General features: G+C 52.4%; 7 protein-coding genes across 7 annotated transcripts; 4 read left to right on the plus strand and 3 right to left on the minus strand.

Annotated features, from left to right (window-relative positions):
* Positions 1 to 273: 273 nt before the first annotated feature.
* Positions 274 to 982, plus strand: CTHT_0017820 (uncharacterized protein; the record flags this gene model as incomplete). Its single annotated transcript, XM_006692219.1, has 4 exons — positions 274 to 374; positions 504 to 659; positions 758 to 824; positions 890 to 982. The coding sequence occupies 4 exons, from the start codon at positions 274 to 276 to the stop codon at positions 980 to 982; spliced, it is 417 nt and encodes a 138-aa protein (XP_006692282.1).
* A 1131-nt stretch (positions 983 to 2113) lies between these two features.
* Positions 2114 to 3810, plus strand: CTHT_0017830 (uncharacterized protein; the record flags this gene model as incomplete). Its single annotated transcript, XM_006692220.1, has 2 exons — positions 2114 to 3378; positions 3432 to 3810. 2 exons carry the CDS (start codon positions 2114 to 2116, stop codon positions 3808 to 3810), a joined length of 1644 nt encoding a protein of 547 aa, XP_006692283.1.
* A 126-nt stretch (positions 3811 to 3936) lies between these two features.
* CTHT_0017840 (uncharacterized protein) lies at positions 3937 to 5128 on the minus strand (the record flags this gene model as incomplete). Its single annotated transcript, XM_006692221.1, has 3 exons — positions 3937 to 4634; positions 4734 to 5048; positions 5104 to 5128. 3 exons carry the CDS (start codon positions 5126 to 5128, stop codon positions 3937 to 3939), a joined length of 1038 nt encoding a protein of 345 aa, XP_006692284.1.
* Positions 5129 to 6232: 1104 nt separating this feature from the next.
* Positions 6233 to 7358, minus strand: CTHT_0017850 (uncharacterized protein; the record flags this gene model as incomplete). Its single annotated transcript, XM_006692222.1, has 2 exons — positions 6233 to 7123; positions 7176 to 7358. The coding sequence occupies 2 exons, from the start codon at positions 7356 to 7358 to the stop codon at positions 6233 to 6235; spliced, it is 1074 nt and encodes a 357-aa protein (XP_006692285.1).
* A 3293-nt stretch (positions 7359 to 10651) lies between these two features.
* On the plus strand, positions 10652 to 11872 carry CTHT_0017860 (uncharacterized protein; the record flags this gene model as incomplete). Its single annotated transcript, XM_006692223.1, has 2 exons — positions 10652 to 11334; positions 11626 to 11872. 2 exons carry the CDS (start codon positions 10652 to 10654, stop codon positions 11870 to 11872), a joined length of 930 nt encoding a protein of 309 aa, XP_006692286.1.
* Positions 11873 to 12914: 1042 nt separating this feature from the next.
* On the minus strand, positions 12915 to 13463 carry CTHT_0017870 (uncharacterized protein; the record flags this gene model as incomplete). The annotated part of the gene is made up of 4 exons (XM_006692224.1): positions 12915 to 13053; positions 13170 to 13212; positions 13272 to 13347; positions 13461 to 13463. The coding sequence occupies 4 exons, from the start codon at positions 13461 to 13463 to the stop codon at positions 12915 to 12917; spliced, it is 261 nt and encodes an 86-aa protein (XP_006692287.1).
* Positions 13464 to 14803: 1340 nt separating this feature from the next.
* CTHT_0017880 (pyruvate kinase-like protein) lies at positions 14804 to 16829 on the plus strand (the record flags this gene model as incomplete). Its single annotated transcript, XM_006692225.1, has 6 exons — positions 14804 to 15023; positions 15234 to 15429; positions 15484 to 15743; positions 15796 to 16148; positions 16204 to 16683; positions 16752 to 16829. The coding sequence occupies 6 exons, from the start codon at positions 14804 to 14806 to the stop codon at positions 16827 to 16829; spliced, it is 1587 nt and encodes a 528-aa protein (XP_006692288.1).
* Between the last annotated feature and the right edge of the window lie 594 nt (positions 16830 to 17423).

Here is a 17423-nt window from a genome sequence, read left to right on the forward strand (position 1 = left end):
CTTACCTACGACAACTCGGCTGCCCAGGGCAACCCCTCGCTCTCTATCTCTAGCCTTACTTCGGCGCACGAAGCGACCCAAACGAAAACCCATCCGTTGGGTTGATTTCCAGCCCTTCTTCCGTCATCGTTGCGCATCGGGACGCTGTTACTCGACACATACCTCTCGGGCGCGATATCCGACTATTAGTATCCCTCTATCGAGACGTGATACGCATAGAGCCTATTCCACACCACGAGTAATTTTCCCCATCAATAATCAGCAGACACCAAGATGTCGGGTGAAGCGTGGCTCTACCTCTTCGCGGTCATCATAAATGCCGTCAACCTGTTCCTGCAGGTTTTCTTCACCATCATGTACAGTGATCTTGAGTGGTATGTCTACCTGATTGCTACAAAGGGACCGGGGGCGAAGATTGGCTCCCGGCCAGTGATGTTGTTGACGACACGACCGCTTTTGCTTTGATCGAACGATTGATCGCTGATTTGGGTCTAAACGTTTAGTGACTACATCAACCCGATCGACCTTTGCAACAGGCTCAATGGATACATTATCCCCGAGGTGGCCATCCATGGCTTCCTCACCTTTCTGTTCCTCATCAACGGCTACTGGCTGCCGCTGATCCTCAACCTCCCCCTCCTCGGCTGGAATGTCAAGAAGTACGTTGTGTGGAGCCTGGAAACATCCAGAATCATTAGCCCTCAAGAATGAGGGAACAAATTGTTAAGAGCACCCGCTGACTATGGACGCAACACAGAATCATTGATAACACGCACCTGCTGGACGCCACTGAGATCTTCCGCAAGCTCAATGTGCACAAGAAGGTACCATTGCCCTGACCCCCTTGTCGGCCCCCAATTTAGCAAGGCTAATACGCCCTTCTCCACAGGAATCCTTCACCAAGCTCGGCTTCCACCTCATCATGTTCTTCTTTTACCTGTACAGCATGATTGTCGCCCTCATCCGCGACGAGGCCCACTAAGCGTGCACATGGATCACCCTTTTCTTATTGTTTCTGGGGCCGGTATAGGCCGGTATTGCCCAGGTCTGTGTCGGCACGGGTGTATGATTCCATGGAGGAGGCCCTACCTAGGTCCTCTGTGTGAATCTACCGGCGACAAGGCGGTGGTGGCGATGTGATGTAAGGAATAAGGGTTTACGATTGAGACAAACAAACGACCATCTTGAAATAGACACGGATTCGAATTCGGACTTCCGGATGGTCTCTGTGCGGTTTGTAAAGGAACGGACGGAATGAACATCAAACGGAATGGACGAATGTACTATTGGTAATAATGAAATGACCCGTCACTGTGGATGGAATGAATGTGTCATGAACTAGTGCGAAGAACGAGACGTGGGGCATTCTGAGTTGCATTGAAGGGACTTGAGTTAAAGGCAATGGCTGCGGGCCGGCGGTTAGGACCGGGGGAGGCTGGGTCTCTTCCTTTTTTTTTCCCCTCATTACCTCATCTTTTCTACCTTCCTATTGTACCCCTACGTTTCTTGTTGTCTGTGGTGTGGATCTGGATGTGGAATAGCTGTTGCGGGCATTTGTAGATATTCGGACTCCTGGTACGCATACGGACATAGCTAACGTGGTGGATGTCAGTTTGGCATTTTACTGTCAAAACGCTTGCTTCTAACCCTTTCAACAAAGTCTTAAAGCTTTTGTTTTTAGTATTTGGTCTTTTTAATGAGCCCATGAATCATGCTTGGGGGATCGTTCAGTCGACATCCTTGCTACAATATTCCTAACGAAGCCCCCTCGTCAACATAGGCCCAGCACTTGTAAAATGTTGTCAAAATAAGCTCAACAAGCTCACTGGGGTTAACATGTGAAACTGCGGTGCGAACGAAAGCCAATCTTCAATGGACCGCTGACTTTGCGCCAAGCCTGATGTGATCCGTGAGCCAAGGCTTTTCCTTATCTTATCGAGGCGCGCCGAGAAGTGATGCAGCAATCGAGTGACGAAGGCAGCTTTCTGCGATCAAGTCCCGGCCCCTTCATCACTTTCAACCACAGGTTTTTCTTTCTCCCATCCCAAAAAATCAACCCAAATACTGTCCAGAACTGTCCCATCGACAGAGGCGAACCCGAAATCACCCCAGAATGCCCGACTTCGGCGAATACCCCCCCAACCTCCCCGTGCGCGACGCCCTCATCCTCCGCGAATCCCAAGCCCAAGCTCCGACCGCAAACCATGCCGTCGTCCCCTACACCGGCGAAAATCTTGCGCGCCCCTCCTACGGCCCGGCCAACCCCTTCCGCGACACATCCTCGTCATCGGCCAGCGCGTCAGGCTCGCTCAAACGCAAGAATAATGTTTTGACCGGTCATGCGGAGGAGATGTATATCTCTGAAGCCACGTTTCGGGCAAAACACAGGGCCGTGGAGGCGGTTGGGGGAGGCGTGATGAGGAGTAATCGAGAGATGAAGGAGGTTAATAAGAGATTGAGGGAGATGCGGGAGGATAAGGGGAGCGCGACGATTGCGGATGGGGAGGGAGCTTATATCGGACCGTGGGCGAGGTATAAGCGGAGGGAGGAATACGAAGTTGTGGACAAGAAGGGGGAGGAGGAGGATGGGGATGAGTATGAGGAGGTTGAGGTGACGGATGAGGAAGAAGAAGTTATTGAGAGTGGGACAGTGCTCAAGGCGCCTGAGCCTGCGATTGCAAGACGCAAGGAGGCTGAGGAGATGGGAGAGGAAAGGACGGAGTTTCTGGGCGAAAGCGAGTACGATTATTTGGGGCGGACGTACATGCATGTGCCACAGGATTTGGATGTCTCGCTCAACAAGGAGGTGGGCAGTATCACAAATTATATCCCCAAGAAGCTTATTTATACATGGAGGCATCACGGCGGGAAGCCGATTACGGCTCTGCAGCTCTTCCCGAGGTCGAGTCATCTTGGGTTGGCGGGGAGCGCGGATGGCGTGGTCAAGATCTTCGATGTTTATCGTGGGAGGGAGCTGTTGCGCTCGTATAGCGGGCATAATAAGGCGATTACGGATCTTTCGTTCTGCAATGATGGAACCAAGTTCCTGTCGGGAGGGTTTGATAGGAAGATCAGGTTGTGGGATACGGAAACTGGTCAGTGTGTCAACAGGTTTAATATTGGCAAGACACCTCATGTCATCAAGTTCAACCCGTCGAGTGAGAACGGGCACGAATTCCTGGCTGGGTTGTCAGACAAGCGCATTGTGCAGTATGACACTCGCGCTGGCAATGATACGGTGCAAGAGTACGACCGTCATCTTGGGCCGATCAACACCATCGAGTACATCGATGAGAACCGACGGTTCATGTCGACGTCGGATGACCGGTCGCTCAAGGTCTGGGAATATGGCATTCCTGTCGAGATCAAGACCATCAGGTATGTTTCTCCTTCCCCCTCATCTAGATGAACATTTGCTAATATCTCCTTAGCGAACCGGACATGTTCGCCCTCACTAAATCCGCCCAACACCCCAACGGCAAGTACGTCCTCTACCAGTGCAGCGACAACTCCATTGTCGCCTACTCCTGCAGCGGCGACAAGTTCCGGCAGCACCGCAAGAAGGCTTGGCGCGGGCATAACACGGCCGGCAGCGCCATCGGGCTTACATGCAGCCCAGATGGGCAGTTTGTTGCGTCTGGCGATACCAGCGGCAGCGTCTGCTTCTGGGACTTCAAGACGTGCAAGCTGTACAGCAAGCTCACGGCTGATAGTGCCGGCGGTATTATCAATTGTGTTGCGTGGTCAGAGCAGGAGACTAGCAAGGTGTTTACGGCGGGGGCGAAGGGAGAGATTAAGTTGTGGGATTAGACATGGGGCATCATTGTTTTCTGTTCGAGCTATTGTCTAATATTCAGCGCTGGGTACATTATGGGTATTTGTTTGGGCACAACCTGCTTTTAGACATCAAACAATAAACAGACGGTTTGATTTCCTTTACTTCCCAACGCCCTCAGTCTCCGCAATCCTAAAAACATACTTCACCGCACTGGCCTCTCCCGCTTTCAACTTCCTCAACGCTCCCTCGATGCCCCCCAACCCCCCTGGCACAACCTCCCATTTCTGCCCCTTAAACCAACCCTCATGCAGGCCTTTCGCAAAATACCGGAAAAATACATAGCCCAGGTCCTTCCCCTCTTCTTTACTATGCACATCACCGACCGTCGTGACGCTCTGCTCCACCCCGTCGGGAACACCCTCTTGCTTGTGGCCTAGAACGAAGGTTACTTTGGGTTTAACCCCGTCGGGGGTGTCAATGGCTCCGACGCGGCGGAATACTTCGCCTATGTTGCGCGCGCTGCTGCCTTCCGAAACAGCGTCCAGGGCGTGCTTGACAGGTGGGAAGCCCTTGTCTTTCAGCGCGGCCACAAGGCCGGAAATGACCGCCTCGTCGCCCTCGCGGTAGTCGACTACAGCGTCGCCTTTGCTCGGATCGAGGTGGGATAAGACGTAATCTTTTGACCGGCCTGCAACGCACAGCAATGGGTGGATGTTACTCCGCTTGGCGAGCTGCAGGGCGTAAAAGCCAACCGCGGAGCCGGCGCCGTAAATGATTAGTGGCAAGGGGGAGGTGATCGGGGTCCAGGGTTGCGGGAGGGAGAGACGGTGGTAGAGCGCTACGGCCGAGGTAGCGGCTGCGAGGGGGATTGTCGCTGCTTCTGTTCAGCTTGTCAACACCCACTCCCCGCCCATACCTAACATACCTAACTCTAACAAATTGGCAGGGGACTAACCCTCAAAACTGATATTCTCCGGGATATGGAAAGTACTATGCTGCCACGCCACGGCATACTCGGCATAACTTCCTCCCGGCGTGCGCATCTCATGGAAAGCGGCGACGCGGTCGCCGGGCTTGAATTCATAGACGTTGGCACCGACCCTTTCCACAATGCCGGCGATGTCGTCACCCTGGTTGGTGGCGCCGGGGATATTGAAGAGGTCTGGAAGCTTCCAGTCTTTGGGGTTGCTTCCGGAGACGATGACGCGGATGAGAAGCTGGTTTTCGTTGATTTCAGGGAGGGGGGAGTCGACGATTTGGACGTGCGTTCCTGTGAGGTGTTAGAATGAGAATCAGAGAAGATTCGAGAGAGCTGACGAGAGTACCTTTGCTCACAAGAGCTTCTTTCATTGTGGTAGCCGCGTTAATGATACTCCTATCTGCTTGAAGTCTGGTATTCAACTGAAACTGAAAGTAGCAATACATCCATCAACCCCAACGATAACATCCAGGCTTCTAAACGCTCCTCTTATACCCCCAAATCCACCCCACAAACACCGTTACATTCACTCAATGCGGCTATCTTAGCCAAGTCATTCAGTTCCCATGAACACATCCGATCCACATAGATAAGAGGGGAACTTTCTTCCCTGTTTACTTAGCAAACATTACCAACCTACCAACCCCAATATCACCCCGCCCCCACCTACCTAAAAGGCTGGCACCATCAGACATCGGTTCCGCACCAACCGGAGTGTCCGGCTCCCGAATGGAACCTCGTCCCGTCATCGAATGTATCTTGCGTGTACCAGGCAATTGGTTGAAGCGTCAGACTCCTTGCCGAGAGCCCGAGAGGATGAGAAAGCTGGGGAAGAGCCCCGCACTTGCTCCATCCCCACCCGCGATGGCGTCACCTTGGGGTAGGACTCGTAGGTGTATTAGTAAAGAACTTTCAGGTTCTGTCGACTTCTGAAGAAATCTACTTACTTGTCAATGGATCCAGCCTTATGGAAGAAAGGACGCCGGAAGTGCGTAATTTACGTCTTGAACCACCTGGGTCGGAGCTAAAACTGGAATCCGGTGGTGCGGCTGCCGCCAGGGAAGAACGGGAGGATGACCCTGTGTAGTCAGTCTCGCAATATTAACCTCCAGCCTCTTAATCGTTCAGGGCAAAATCCGTCGCGAATTCGTTTAGCCAAGATTGTCAGCTGCAGGCTATGAAGCAACATCAAGCGTAGGAAGATTATATTTCGGCACAGGATATTCGCCGGGAACTCGATGCTAAGTACGGGGTAACCCGCTTGCATTTTATGTTACTTTTATGAAAACCTATAGCTAGATGCACCCAACTCCCAAAAACCCGATAACAAGATAGAGCAAGAAGAGAAGAACTAGACCCCTTCATCCAGACCAATCATTACCCTACGTTGCTCCTTACATCTCTCTGACCCTGACTCCCTGAGCCAAAGTTCTGCTCTTTGACATCTCCAAAGATCGAGTCATTTCTGACTCCCCTTAAGAAGAGACATCAGTTCCAGCGAAACCCAAAAGCTCATTCCACCTCTCGGCAGTCTGGGCATTCCTCGTACCGAGAGCCTGAATCTCCGCCTTGGCCGCCTGGCAAGCATCCTTCGCAGCCTGGTTGGCCCCGCAGATATTGGTCAGCTCGTCGCAGATGCGGTTGGTGATGATATTGGGGTTGAGGGCCTCCTGCTGGCGGGCCGCGATCTTAGGGTCTTTGGACTGGAAGGTGAACTCAGTCGCGGGCCGGCCACCGAGACCGCCGACGAACTTCATGGTCGGGACGCAGGAGCCGAAGTCGAGGCCGGGGATGGTGGACTTCTGGACGCCGGTATTGTTGTTGTTGTTGTTGTTGTTGTTGCCAGTAGCGGGGTTGGCGGTCGGAGAAGCAGTGACGATGACGGTCGTCAGGGTGGTGCGGACCGCGCAGGCGGCGCGGGTAGTGGTAGCCACGGCCGAGGTGGTGGTCGCAGCACCGCCGCCGCCGCCGTTGTTGTTGTTGTTGTTGTTGTTGTTGTTGTTGTTGTTGTTGTTGTTGCCACCATTGTTACCAGCGGTCTGGCCATTCGAAGCCTGGCGAGTGAAGTTGGAGAAGCCGTTAGCCTCCATGATATCGGCAACGCTCAAGCCGTTGGCGTTGAAAGGGTTCTGGAGAGAACGGGCCGAATTGGCATTCTCGATGTCGGAGCCCACGACGGCGGGATCGACGAGCGGGACAATGCCACGCAGCTCGGGAGTGGCAGGCAGGTTGACGTCAGAGCAGATTGTTGGGATGGACTGCACGAAGGGGTTGAAGTTCTTCTCAGCCGCGACCAGAGCCTTGGCGGCCTCAATGACCTGCGGGTCATTACCAAGGGTCGCGACGATCTGATCAGCCAGTTGCAGCTATCGACTGTTAGCAATGTTTGGTAAACTCTCACGGGTCTCCGTTGCTCACCTTAGCGCAGGCATTAGCGCCAGCAAGCAGCACACCAGGAGTCTGGCCAGCGAGAGTGGCAGCCTGACCAGGTTGGCCAAAGTTGCCCAGGGCCTGGACGATGGCCTGGACAGCGCCCTCCTGACCAAAACGAGCCTCAACAGAAGCGATGAAGGCAGCAGCAAGAATAGCCTTGGCGTACATTTTGGCGACCAGCTGGTTTGGAGTCGGGTATTGGTATTAACTCAGTAAGTTGATCGTTGAAAGCAAGAATCGAAGACCGACCAAGCGGTTTGTAATGAATGACTAAAGTGAAACGAAGCGAAGAACGAAGCGAAAGTTCACAGAACCTTGGAAAAGACCGTCGAGGCGTAGAAAGAAAGGAACGAACAACTTGCTGTGGTGAAGAACAAAGGGAATGGCCAGACTCGGGCTGGTGGACGATCAACTTATATACCAGTGGACATGATCTACGGCTCAAGCGCTGTGGGGAATGATGAGCGCCCGGATGGATGACAGCTCCAGGAACTGAGCTCATTGTCGATGCCCCCTAATGACGATCATACTGGCGCATAGCCGGGATCCGAGCATGGGGTATTGACCAAGACAGGAAAGTAGACGTAGGTCAGCGTCTGGAGAGAGGCTCGCTTGGGTGGTAGTTCTCAGGCACAAGATCTAGGCGCTAGGGTAGGGCTAGACGAAGCATCAGAGGTCGTGGACCCCTGTTGAGCCAAACGGTGCACCGCCGCCCTGGATCTGAGGCCAAACGCCCGACAAGAGCAGGATCCCTGTTCGTCTGAAGTCAGTGTTGGCAGAGATGTTTGTGATCTCAGGCAATGATTTCCTAGCTGGACCTGATCACTGGAGAGAAGAGGATCAGGGACACTTATGCATTGTAAACAATTGAATGAACACAGCATAGAGCATGATCCGGCGTACATCACTTTGAAGCGTTCGAAGCTATACTCAGTTATAGCATAGGACGTGCGGGAGCTCAGCACGACTGTAAGTGTATCGCGGATGGTGTGCACCTGGTCCTAAGCATCGACAAGCGCGAGGATGCAACTCTACATCGGCGGACACCTTCCCGAGCGCTTGCACAGGAAGGCCAGGTATGACGAGAGTTTCAAGGGACAAAGTCAGCCTAGGCCTATCAAGATCTCGTAGAACGGTTCGCGCCGTAGGTTGAGAAGCCTGTGTTCCAGAGACACCGAGAAGCAGGATGATTGCAGCAGATCTGAGATGTGGCTGCGTCCCCATTTCTTGGCAACAGCCTTGTGCGCCACTAGGATTCCGCGCACTCTTGGAATCATCTGATCGGAGAATTGGCTGTCCGAAGCGAGGCCCGTTGGAATGGCCTATGTTCGAACGAGCCGGAAATGCGCCGGTCGCGCAACCGCGGTGTCATTGTGTAGGAGTTAATCGTTGTTGAGTCTTGAGACTCAAAAAGCTTGAAAACTCGACCCCGCGTCTCCGGCGTTTGAGTTTGGTTATCTTGGCATATGAACCCCTGTCAAGCCCATTTGGCCTGTGCGTTTATGTTGTGCTTGGCGCTAGCTTCATGGGTCTATGCATTTCTTGGAGTTTCAATTCATCAGCCGGCGTGTTCAGCTCTCTAAGCCGCTCTCATCAACGTTCTGGTGCTCGACGATCTGCAGTCCATCATTTTGAACAATCAATGGATTCTTACTTATCTTATCGATCTTTGGTTGCTGAGTTAAACATCAAGGCTGTTGACAACAGTTGCTCAGTTGCTGAAACCCAAACCCAGATCCCTCCCGATGTAACGCTCTTCGGATGCGGCTCGCTACGGACAAGTGTCGCGGATCAGTCCCCTTACAGCCAGTCGCGTACTGTCCCTTCGTCGGGATTGGCAACGTCAAACGCCATGGCCAGGGTGTTGTGACATATTCGAGACGTCACACCAAAACGCTGGCTTCGATGTCTGACAGACCCAGTAGCAGATTGTACGTGCTTTGTCTTTGTGTAGTCTTCTTTGATGCTGCACATATCGTTGTCGGCTGCTCGCGGATAAGAGCGCCTAGTTCGAAGCGGTCAGTATCACGTGCCAGCGAGCCGTTTTCCAAGCGAGAGAGGATGTGATAGTCTCCTATGTACAGCCTTCGAATGCTTCGAAGTCCGGATGAAGCACTCCTAGATCGATGGCTTCGATTATGCCAAGAGCCTTTGAGAATTCTGCAATTGATAGGAAGCTGTGAGACAGCTAATTGGCTGGGTTGTTGTTGATCAAAACTCAACTTTATTTCAACAACAAGTATATGTCTCATTTGCGGTCAACCATGTTTTCCTGCCTCGCTGCGGAAGGGGCTCCGGTTGATCACCATGGCAATCACTACCAACACCTGGTTGAGCGCTTACAGATCACCAAACTTTACAGATATCGCCACTCTTGTGCCTGAAAAACTTAGAATGTGTCGTTAGATTTGCCGATCAAAACACCACATTCATTGGTTTCGTCCGAAGTTTTGGATTGAGAAAAGACATGTGTAGATCATCAGTCACAGGGCTCAGAGTGACATTGACTTCATTGTTTCACCCCGCAAAGGGATGGTTGGTATGGTGGTGAATACTCAGCCCACAATCATCCCAAGTTAAAATCATTCTCTAAGTGAAAGGCATCAGCACCACAACGGTTGCCTAGTATCAGGCTTTCAAAGATCTCTATTTAAAGCCTCTCTGCTGGCAAAGAAGGCTTAACACCTGGATGGCCATAAACAATGATAGCATAGCTGTAAATATCAAAGATGGGTTCGTCGTTCTTATTACTCTGCGGAAGAGTCGGCCGCAGAACTGCTACTTGGCCAGGTGATCAAGCAAGCTAATGAAGAGGGAAAGAGCAACTGGTCAAAAAGGCCAAACGCTAAGGTTGTTCGAGTGACCAAGCTGGACATAGGGAAAGCTTTTTTGCTCTTACTTTCCCGATTTAACATGAGAAATTTCAACAAATTCGGCCATATCCTATGCTTCTCCCTTGGAAAATGTCAAGTCATCCTTCTAACAGCTTGAAGAAACACATCCATGGTCGATGCATGTTTTTTCTTAACTTGACTACCTCAAAGCCAGCTGATGGTGGAAAAGAACTCAATAGGTCATACTCTCACTGTTTCCCTCCGGATCTCGAAAGCGTAAATAAACACATTTTCGTCAACAAGAGCCATCCGCTTGCTCACACAACAAGACGAAGTTGGACCATAATCGGCTTTCTTAAGCACGATATGTCTTGTGATAATAACAATGTCGGTAATGCTGATGTGGATGGCATGCAAACAACAGCAACAATGGCCCGGACAAATGTCCAAGTAGTCTCGGCGAGTGGTGACCGGCAGCAATCCATTTGTACTACTGACCGCTCTCGATGTCAAAGCAACAAGCAAGGGACCCTAGACTTTGTTACCAACACTGGAGAGACGACAACTGAGCATCCAGACCGTCAACAAGAAGGAGTTATAAACCCGAACATAATCGAACAGGTCAACATGAGGACCACAGTGACAGCCGAGATCAAGATCAAGCCATTCGATTATGATGCATCCGACAACAGTTGTGCCTTGGCTATGGTCGAAGAAGGCTCTACTGTCATCGGCTGGAACGAGAACGACCCTTTCAACCCGCGGAATTGGTCAGTCCGTCGCAAAATGGTCAATATCGGTCTTGTCTGCTACCTTTCCTTCCTGGTCACCTTGAGGTCGACCTTAATAGCGCCGGGTGTCTTGCAGATTATGGATGAGTTCAATGCCTTAGCTAATTTGCTTTTGACTACGTTTGTGGTGTCGGTTTACGTACTCGGTCTTGTGGGGGGTCCTCTTTTTGCCGGCCCTCTTGGTGAGAGTTTTGGTCGACTCCCACTTTACCATGTTTCCAACGTCGGCTTCGTTGGGTTCACTGCTGCATGTGCATTCGCCCCATCGTTGGGTTGTCTTGTCGCCTTTCGCTTCTTCTCTGGCATGTTTGGAGGAGGCCTGCTTATAATCGGGTCCAGCACCATAGCGGACTTGATCGTCCCCGACCAGCGCGGCATCCTGATGAGATTTTACAACATCATACCCCTGATTGGACCTCTCATCGCACCTATCCCGGGAAGTTTCATGGTCGCGAAACTCGGTTGGCGTTGGGTTTTCTGGGGTGAAGCCATGATGGCCAGTGCTACCATGCTCATCATGTTCGTATTTCTAGAAGAGACTTACGGTCCAATCTTGCTTCAACGTCGGGTCAAGCGTTTGAAGAGGGAGTCAGGGAACGAGTGCCTGCAGCCAAGCCAAGGGTCCAGGCTGATGTCTATTGAACGATTGAAACAACATTTCGTTCAGGTTGCTCGGCTCTTCATCTTCAGTCCACTTTGCCATATATATGTCGTCTGTCAGGCGATCATATATGGTTACGCTTACGTCCTTCTCACAACTGTCCGCATCCTGTTCACAAGCCAGGACTTTTACCCACACTTCACAACCAGTAACATCGGACTGGTGTTCATTGGCTTGGTTATCGGGGCATTGACTGGCCTTGCGCAGTACTGGTTTCTTAACAGCCGCGTAACCAAGTTCATGCTGGCGTCGAGGAGGTTTGTAAAGCCTGAGCATAAGCTAGTTCCATCGACTTTGGGAGTCATGATGATGCTAGTCGGATATCTCTTGTATGGCTGGGGGACAGGGCTCGACTTCCATTGGTGGGTGCCCATCTTGGGGCACTTAATCACGTAAGTTGATCAGTTCGAGATAAGGGTTGATCAAGCTGACATCAAGAAAAGTGGGATGGGAATCTCAATCGGCTTCATGTGCTTCAATGAGGTATGCTGTCCCTGGCCTGGAGTTATAGTCGGAGTGCTGACACAGGAGAGGCCCTTGAAGAGACCTTTCATCTTCACATAAGAGCAGCGACCGCGGCAGCAGCCATAGTCAGGTCTGTTGTGGGTGGCATGATGCCGCTCTTTGCCCTGAAGATATACTATTCCCTGTGGCTAGCTTGGACCAACACCTTGTTGGCATGCCTGATCTTTCTGCTGGCGCCAATATCCATTTTGCTCGTTCGGTTCAGTGATGATCTGATGAGACGGTTCCCGGTTGACGATTCATGATGGGCTGGGGTGGTTGTCAGGAATATTAACCTGTGATCAAGTGTGGGGGTCAAGATCGCCTTGAAAACTATTACATAAGTCAGCAAGTCATCTGCGGGAGGGTAAACAACCTCTAAGAACATGGCGTTTTCTGGGCATATACGGAACTCTTGAAGTTCCCTAGCCTGTCTCAGGAAGGGCACACTTAAAAAAAGACAATGCCACTATGAAGGTTTAGGATGAGGCTATCGCATGCAAGATCTGATCTTGCATCTTGATTGGGCTGCTGCGGATCATGGGCCCTGATGGAGTCTTGTCCCTGCAGTAGCCTCGGCTAACGTCATGCCGAAGGCGCAGGCATCGGGAATCTACGGGCTTTGGCGCGAAACGAGCAACAACAACATGGGAAAGATGAGAGCGAAAATTGAAAAGTCGGTTGAGAGATCCAATTCGAATCGAAATTTAGAGACTGATCGTACCAGCGCAACCCCGGAACGCCGCCATTCATGAATCATGCAAGTCCTGAAACCCAGCAACCGCCCGTCATCCGGGCCGGCCCGTCCGGCCCGCCGGAATCCAGTGTCGAAAGCCCTTGTTACGATCGCTAGAGCCATGACAGATCCCACGCTCCCATACAATCCTCATCATCGCCATGAGAATATACAACGACGGCTATATAGCAGCAGCTTTTACCGCCTGCGCTCGAACCACCCGCTCGAACCGGCAAGGGCAACAGATTGATCCATCACCCATTCGCCCACGCTGAGATACTTGTTCACCCACTTTTCCAAATCCTTGTTCTCTCCAGCTAGGCGCTCGGTCTTGAAACTGGATAGCGGCGAACCCCCAAAGGCGGGTGAGAACATGGTCAGCTTCGTTCACCCGTTTGGAGTTTTGGTCTCGGGCCGCCCAGGACACCGTAGGGTCTCACAGAGAATACTCACGTCAGACCAGTTGACCGCTTCATTCCCGCAAGGAAGGCGGAAACTGGATACCAGCCATTAGTCCGCGACGCTCGAAAGCCTCACACGTAAAGGGACACTTACGAAGAACGGCATCAAAGGCATAATGGGTCAACCGTCCAAGCTTTGACCAGAGTCCAAAAGTCAGCAAGTCGAGGAGCTGGAAGAGACATTTAGACTCCATCCAACGGTACGACGCGGCAGACACCGAGGAGGAGAAGCGACTCTCGACGATGTCCGACGCGGATAGGTAACAAAGGGGGCAGCACCCACCATGTTGGGCGATTTTTTTTGTGACGAAAGACAAGACCGAAATCGAGCGACGAGCGATTCGACGATGATATGACCGATTATTTGTTACGGCGAGTCTGCGCGACGCCGTTGGTTTTGTTAACGATGCCAAATTAAATGGCTGGTCGTTGGTTGGCCTGGCGATGCAATGAGGAATCGGTGTGGTGGAGAGACGCAACCAGCCGGCGGCAACAACTGATCGTTGACACCCCACTCAAGCAGCCTTATCCACGCAACCCAGGCGGTGAGAGATGCAGCCTGGAAGTAGCCCGACCTTCCCAGTCACGTGCGATGGCACGAGAGGCGAGCCGCCGACAGCCGGCCGCCGGAGGGGCACCCCCACTGCACCCCCAATCGCGGCGGCCTCAACTTTAGAGTGGCCCCTCCGCCCCTCCCGATTTGTTGGTCGCGAACCAGGTGCCAAGCAGTTGCCAAGCGGGGCACCAGGTTAATCAGGTACCCGCCGGATCAGGACAGCAATATGCGATGTGGACATCATCGCACGCTGCGAGTCATATATGGGGGGACAGGATGAGAGTCTAGTGGAAAGGGAAAATGTCACCCATGGTCAGCGATTGTCGGAAATCAACACACCGATGGTGGCATGCCATCAGGACGGGGCCCAATGGACTCTCAGCGGATGTACACGGGGGCCCCACCTCATTTCTTGCGCCTGTCAAATGTCAACCACAGAGGAGGGGTCCGGTGGCGTGGGGCACCGCGAGGTGGGATGTTGGGAAATGGGAAAGCTTGAAGAGCTCCCCCTCGCTCAAACGTGGGAGCATCAAATTTGGCCAGGTGCACTTGTTGACACGCCAACCTTTCCTCCTCCCAGATTTTTTTCCCCCCGCGGGCAAACTCTCCCTTCGCTTCTTCCTTGTTTCTAACTCTTCGGCCGCCCTGAGATACCCTCCTCTGTTCGACAGGTTCTGCTTGCCACAAGCCAGTCATCAAGGTTAGCTCTTGCCCGTCCCCATCTCCCCCGTTGTCGGACCTCCTGCTGCTCTGCTGCGGTGCTGTTTCACATTCCGTTGGACGACAGGACGAGAGACAGCCCCGTTGCGCTGCTCCCTGCAGTATTTCAGGTGGTATCCAGGAGGAAGAGTCTTTTATCTGCTTCCATCCAGCTCTCTGGAAGACCTTTCGTCTGCAGGCAGCGTTCCATATCGGCTTTGCCCTGCTCCTGTTGCCAAAGATCTACCCCGCCATCGTCTGCGCAAACTAGTCGTCGCTAACCAGCCCCAACCAGACCTCCCTTTCAACAAGACAACCACCGCCAAATATCGCAAAAACCCGATCTCTGATCAACAGACCCATCAATTACAATGGCTGCTACGGCTCTCGATCATCTTAACCTTGGCGGTAAGATTGAGTGGCTGGCGTCGCTCAACACGTCGTACCAGCCTGACCGCACCTTCCGCCGCACCTCCATCATCTGCACCATTGGTCCCAAGACGAACTCGGTCGAGGCTATCAACAAGCTTCGTGAGGCTGGCCTTAACGTGGTGCGCATGAACTTTTCTCATGGCAGCTACGAGTATCACAGTATGTCCCTCCCATTGTGAGCTCCTCCTCGCCCTTTTATTCCTTGGTTGATGATATCGCCAATGGATGTTGGATGTGCTAGGATCCAGTCGGTCGGTTTTGGTCTAGCTCCGCAGACTTTGTCGGCCCGTATTAGTGACCAGGGCATCCTCGCGTGTGGCCCGTGGGGGTCTTGAACAATGCTGTTGCTGATGTCTTGCCTCTTCACAGAGTCTGTAATTGAGAATGTCCGCGAGGCCGAGCGCGTCCAGAAGGGCCGCCAGGTTGCCATTGCCCTGGATACCAAGGGTCCCGAGATCCGCACTGGCAACACCAAGGACGATGTTGACTACCCCATCAAGGCTGGTCACATCATGAACATCACTACCGATGAGAAATATGCCAAGGCCTGTGATACCGAGAACATGTGAGTTGCATTTGGCCGAACCATATCCCTGAATGTCAGCTGACCCTGCATAAGGTACGTCGACTACAAGAACATTACTAAGGTGATTGAGCCTGGACGTGTCATCTATGTTGATGACGGCGTTCTGGCATTCGATGTGCTTGAGGTTGTCGATGAACAGACCATCCGTGTGCAGGCACGCAACAACGGCTTTATCTCGTCCCGCAAAGGCGTCAATCTTCCAAACACTGATGTCGACCTTCCTGCGCTCTCAGAGAAGGACAAGGCCGATATACGCTTCGGTGTTGAGAACAATGTCGACATGATCTTTGCTTGTGGGTTCTTTGTGCCAGAGGAAGCCTTATTCATACGCTAATATTCCTGTAGCATTTATCCGCCGTGGTCAGGACATCCGCGACATACGTGAGGTCCTTGGTGAGGATGGCAAGCACATCCAGATCATTGCCAAGATTGAGAACCGCCAGGGTCTCAACAACTTTGCCGAGATTCTCGCTGAGACAGACGGTGTCATGGTTGCCCGTGGTGACCTGGGCATCGAGATTCCTGCGGCGGAGGTGTTCGCCGCCCAGAAGAAGATCATTGCCATGTGCAACATTGCTGGCAAGCCAGTCATCTGTGCCACTCAGATGCTCGAGTCCATGATAAACAACCCTCGCCCTACTCGTGCCGAGATTAGCGACGTTGGTAACGCTGTTGTTGATGGCGCTGACTGCGTCATGGTATGTACCCCCTCCATTACCTGCTTAGGCTACCGCATTGCTTAACAATGTCTAGCTTTCTGGTGAGACAGCGAAGGGCAAGTACCCCGTCGAGGCCGTCCGTGAGATGAGCGAGGCTTGCTTGAAGGCAGAAAACTCAATCCCCTATGTCAGCCACTTTGAGGAGCTCTGCGCCCTTGTCAAACGCCCTGTCTCGATTGCTGAGGCGTGCTCCATGGCCGCCGTGCGTGCTTCTCTTGACCTCAACGCCGCCGCCATCTTTGTCCTGTCGACCTCAGGTGAATCTGCCCGCCTCATCTCCAAGTACCGTCCTGTCTGCCCTATCATCATGATCACCCGCAATGCATCTGCATCTCGGTACGCTCACTTGTACCGTGGTGTTTATCCCTTCCTCTTCCCTGAGGCCAAGCCCGACTTCAGCAAGGTCAACTGGCAGGAGGACGTCGATCGCCGTATCAAGTGGGGTATTGGACGGGCTATTGAGTTGGGTGTCCTCAAAGAGGGCGAGACTGTTGTCGTTGTTCAGGGCTGGAAGGTATGTCTACCCGCTCTTGGATCTCTTAGCATTTCTGGATGGCCGATCACTGACTTGCTACTCTCCAGGGCGGCATGGGCAACACGAACACTCTTCGCATTGTCAAGGCTGATGTTGAGCACCTTGGCTTCACGCCGGTGTCTTAAGTTCTATGTGGTCCAATGTGGGCATACACGGGTACATACATGGAGGTTACGTGTGGGTTGAGGACATGGAACTACATGTACAGGGATTGTGAGGGATGTGGCGCGATGTTTGCGCCTTAGCATAAAGCTTCTTTTTCTCCGATGTAATGACAATAAAGAATGGATGTTTGACGGCAGTTTATGCTTTCATTACCATTATTTTGCTTAAAAAGTTGCTTTCTGCTGATGGCCTAAGTCTTTTTCCCATTTGGTCGAGGAGCAGCTCACAAAAGTTTCGCGCCAAGCTTCTGCAACCAAGGGTTAGGGTTCCCTATCCCGCACGTCAAATCTTGGCAGATAGCTTAGCGAGCTATGCCCAATCAGCTGGAGCTTTTATCGCGGCACATGCCGCTGTCCATGTGCCCAGAGCCATGCATCTGTAGCGTTGGACTCTCAACCTGCGCCACACTATCCATTGCTCTGGCGCCTCTTTCAGCATTCGTGTCTTGCAGGGATCAACAGGCGACGTGTGTAATATCCTTCCAAAGTTCTGGCTATTTAAGGGGCTGTTTCAACTGTTTGAACTCTTGGGACAAGCTTTCGCGGGCACCTCTA

The sequence above is a fragment of the Thermochaetoides thermophila genome, assembly GCF_000221225.1.
Source record: "Thermochaetoides thermophila DSM 1495 unplaced genomic scaffold scf7180000011815, whole genome shotgun sequence".
Lineage (NCBI taxonomy): Eukaryota > Fungi > Ascomycota > Sordariomycetes > Sordariales > Chaetomiaceae > Thermochaetoides > Thermochaetoides thermophila.